We start from the raw sequence: 3442 nt of genomic DNA on the forward strand, positions 1-3442 counted from the left end.
GTTATATTTGTGAAATCCGACGTGAAAGCAACTTCACAAAATGGTTTGAAAGATTTAAGCTTAAGCTTTCCGAATATATGCATAGAGGGTTGTATATTATTCCATCAACAATTTGAACATAAATAAAACAGAATTCCTCTCGCTACTTTACGTACATACATAAACAAGATAGCTACGTTTCGGGAAATTCATTGCCGTCATATCCTAAATAGCAAACCGTATTACGTGATTAAAATCACAGTTGATCGATCAGGGTCTATCCTTTGTTTAAGATAGATCGGTTTTTTTATGGATTTCGAAGAAAATAAATGAAATTGTGAAACACAAGCTATTTCCGAATCAGTTTACAGTTATTCTTTCTACAAAATATTTCTCCTTTTAAAGTATTGTATATTGTAAAAGTTATGATAAATAAAAGTAATCTAGCATAGAAGAATATTTCGAGTTCTTCCTTATCGCTCTAAGAATTCGAAACTCGTACATAGTCTTATTTTTAGTAACTGCAATTTAAAGTCCGTACAAGACACAGCACTCGTGATTTTATAATGACAAAGAATTTGCGCGGTTTCTCTTAAGAAACGCGTACAGCATATTCATTTACTATGTGTCTATAGTTTGTTCAGAAATTCCATATGGATGAATAGGAAATTTCTGTACAGGATTATCAGTAGTCATTCAGTAATATATCATAATATACCTATATATTCCAAATCTATTTGAAAATTCTTTTCACACGTAATGCACATTTTTTAAGTTTATATGTCATAATATTATGTTATATTGAGTATATACATATTTTATATTAAGTAAGAGATTATATAAGAATATTTTAATTTATGGTTATTGTTCTATCTTTCATTTCCATACAAATTTTTATTATTATTTCTGTTAATTTCATAAAATTCTAGTGTGAATAATTTGCAAACATGCAATAATTAGAATTCAGATACGTGACATTGTAGTATCCCACATTATATCAAATTAACAAAACAAGTCAAATACTTTATCACTTAATGTTTTGACGTAAAAATTATTAATAGGAGACTCAGTTAAAAATGAGATTCTCCTGAAAAATGTAATACAATTTTTCAAATAGAAAATAGAAATATATAACCTAAAGGAAGTGGCCAACATACCATAGAACTTGTTCCGCAATCAAACATGTTTCACATAGGCATCATGGTTGGAAGATAATAACATACACCATTTCTCAATCGATTACTCAATCTGAATTTCATATATTAGTTAACATTTTTGTGCACAACTCCGAAAATTCACAAGCGTTTCCGTATTCATGTATACTACAGTCACAGTCACAGTATATACTGTGATACAATATACAATGTGTTCGCCCATATATCTCATGGACTGCTTAAGCCTATTTCTTATACACTGAACGAAGCGTAGAGCGTAGCCAATATCTCGATACCAAAAGTGAGAGTTGATGCTAGTGCGCATGTGTCGAATTCAAAAACTATAATGTACAGAGATTGTGAAAGATGTAAATATAACCATTTATTTAATCAATTTGAGTAAATTGACAATTTGTTAAGCCTATAAAACTCCGAAACTATCAGTATTTAATAATATGGACTGGTTGCCGATCGCATTAGTTCGATAACCGACCAAAATTTCAATTTGTGCGTTTACCCCTTTGCCCATATAACCCTTATGACATTGTAGCGCTTGCGCACAGTTGCTGATTCGCAACTTTGGCATAATTCTGTTTACGTCATTCACCTCATTCGTGCCTCTCGAGAACAATTCCAAAAACTTCCGTATTTATACTAGATATGGCGGGAAAGTAAAAAAACCTTTCAAAAAAACATCGACATTTCAATGGAATTGAACCACGCATAATACAATTTAAAACATATCAACGTACAATTATAAAAATACTTGTAATATAAGGGCATGCGTAACAATAGCTTTATTAAATATTGTACATTAAATATATATTTTTTATACAGCTTCTAACTATACATAAAGTTTTGATAACATGATATCACTTATAGTGATTTTATTAATATTTTACAACAATATATCTTACTTTAATATAATAAATCATCATTTAAAATTCAATTGGTTTTTTGTACTTCTGTAGAATATCTGGCATGATTCATCATAGATTCTACTCTATTAGCAGTTTCCCTTACAACATCAGATATCTCATCTGGTAAATGATCCAGAGTAGGAATGTGTGCGGATAATCTTTTATAAACGGAGTCTCTGTTGCTGTCTTTCTTGTGTCTACGCTGTTCTTCATATTTCAACTGTTGTTTAAAAAATATTGCATTCTTGATGAATTCCAGAGTGTTCTCAAAACTCTTCCCAGCACCGTGCATCGTTTTAATAGCGCTTACTGCATACTCTACATCATAACATCTACCTAAAAGTTGTTGCTGGAGAGTAAGTACTTCAACACGTTTCTCTACCATAGGAGGCAATGCTTTCCGTACATGTTCTTGAAGTCTATAGAAAGCAAGTGATGGTTCATTTGCAACTATGTGCATATTTTCAGAAATACGCTCTGTAGCTGAAATGTTAAAGAATAAAATATTATTATTTTATTAAATTGCTTGTATATATTATCATAAAAATCCTAACCTTTTTTAACCTTCGTCTCTAATTCTTGGTCCGGTTGATATACTTTTGCAGCCATTATACATATAAATAGTGTATCAACAATAAATATGATGAGACAAAGAATTGATGAACACGAATAATGGATTCAATCTTCAATTTAACGTAATATTTTGATGCATATAAAGTGAAGAGTCTTTTGATAGTTTAAAATCGAAGTAATGCTTGACATAATCTACGTATGTATTTGCGTGGGTATAAAGTAATGTTAACAAAAAATTACTTAAATACTTCTTTACATAAATCAAATTTCTGCGTGTACTATGTAGAGTTAATATCAATTTGTTTTCACCGCCATTTTACCGAACATTTGTTACCGGAAGTTAATTGCCAGCACGATTCAGCTTTCCTTTGACGAAACGTGGCATGGAAGCATGTTCCGTTGGCACTTCTCTTTAAATGTTGTCCTCCAGCACTGCTAGTGGAGAAAAGAATTGTTTCGGTGTTGTAAGTGACACGAGTTCCTTCACACAGAAAGGTAAAAAGCCAAAAGTTTTCTGTTGTACATATGAATAACATAGAAACGAATATTGTCCTTGCATTGTTACTTGAGATCGTATCATACATCAAGCAACTAAACTAAATGTGTAGTATTATTTGGAATTAGTAATTACAAAAATTAGTAGTTATACGACTAGGAACCATATACCTTGAATCTGTGAAACAAGTTTAACCAACTTATACTTAAAACATAACAGATGACTTGTGTGTTACATACAAAATTATCTAACATAAACTTTATATTACAGAATGTATGTACATTATCTTATAGTTACTATCTAACAGTAACATTACTGTC

At 30.7% G+C, this 3442-nt stretch overlaps 3 protein-coding genes across 3 annotated transcripts in view; 1 reads left to right on the plus strand and 2 right to left on the minus strand.

Annotated features, from left to right (window-relative positions):
* The window catches only part of Hmgcr (HMG coenzyme A reductase), an 11389-nt gene extending 10055 nt beyond the window's left edge, over positions 1-1334 (minus strand). Inside the window, exon 1 of the mRNA XM_018032734.2 lies at positions 1137-1334. The gene's annotated coding sequence lies outside the window, so the exon portion shown is untranslated. The remainder of the gene's footprint in view (positions 1-1136) is intronic.
* A 573-nt stretch (positions 1335-1907) lies between these two features.
* Positions 1908-3081, minus strand: LOC108629814 (BLOC-1-related complex subunit 8 homolog). The gene is made up of 2 exons (XM_018032687.2): positions 2608-3081; positions 1908-2536 (listed from the first exon to the last, which is right to left on the minus strand). Exons 1-2 carry the CDS (start codon positions 2660-2662, stop codon positions 2079-2081), a joined length of 513 nt encoding a protein of 170 aa, XP_017888176.1. The 5' UTR covers positions 2663-3081; the 3' UTR covers positions 1908-2078.
* The window catches only part of SsRbeta (signal sequence receptor beta), a 2890-nt gene continuing 2490 nt past the window's right edge, over positions 3043-3442 (plus strand). Inside the window, exon 1 of the mRNA XM_018032676.1 lies at positions 3043-3090. Within this exon, the coding sequence (XP_017888165.1) occupies positions 3043-3090 (48 nt within the window). The remainder of the gene's footprint in view (positions 3091-3442) is intronic.

This window comes from Ceratina calcarata, unplaced genomic scaffold, assembly GCF_001652005.2.
Source record: "Ceratina calcarata isolate Rehan_Ccalc_2016 unplaced genomic scaffold, ASM165200v1 scaffold588.2, whole genome shotgun sequence".
Taxonomy (NCBI): Eukaryota; Metazoa; Arthropoda; class Insecta; order Hymenoptera; family Apidae; genus Ceratina; species Ceratina calcarata.

Bases quoted from the DNA above. Each gene is read 5' to 3' on its own strand.
- LOC108629814 (XM_018032687.2), bottom strand. From the start codon at position 2,662: ATGGCTGCAAAAGTATATCAACCGGACCAAGAATTAGAGACGAAGGTT. The intron at 2,537-2,607 runs GTTAGGATTTTT...TTAACATTTCAG, and splicing joins AGAGACGAAGGTTAAAAAAG to CTACAGAGCGTATTTCTGAA.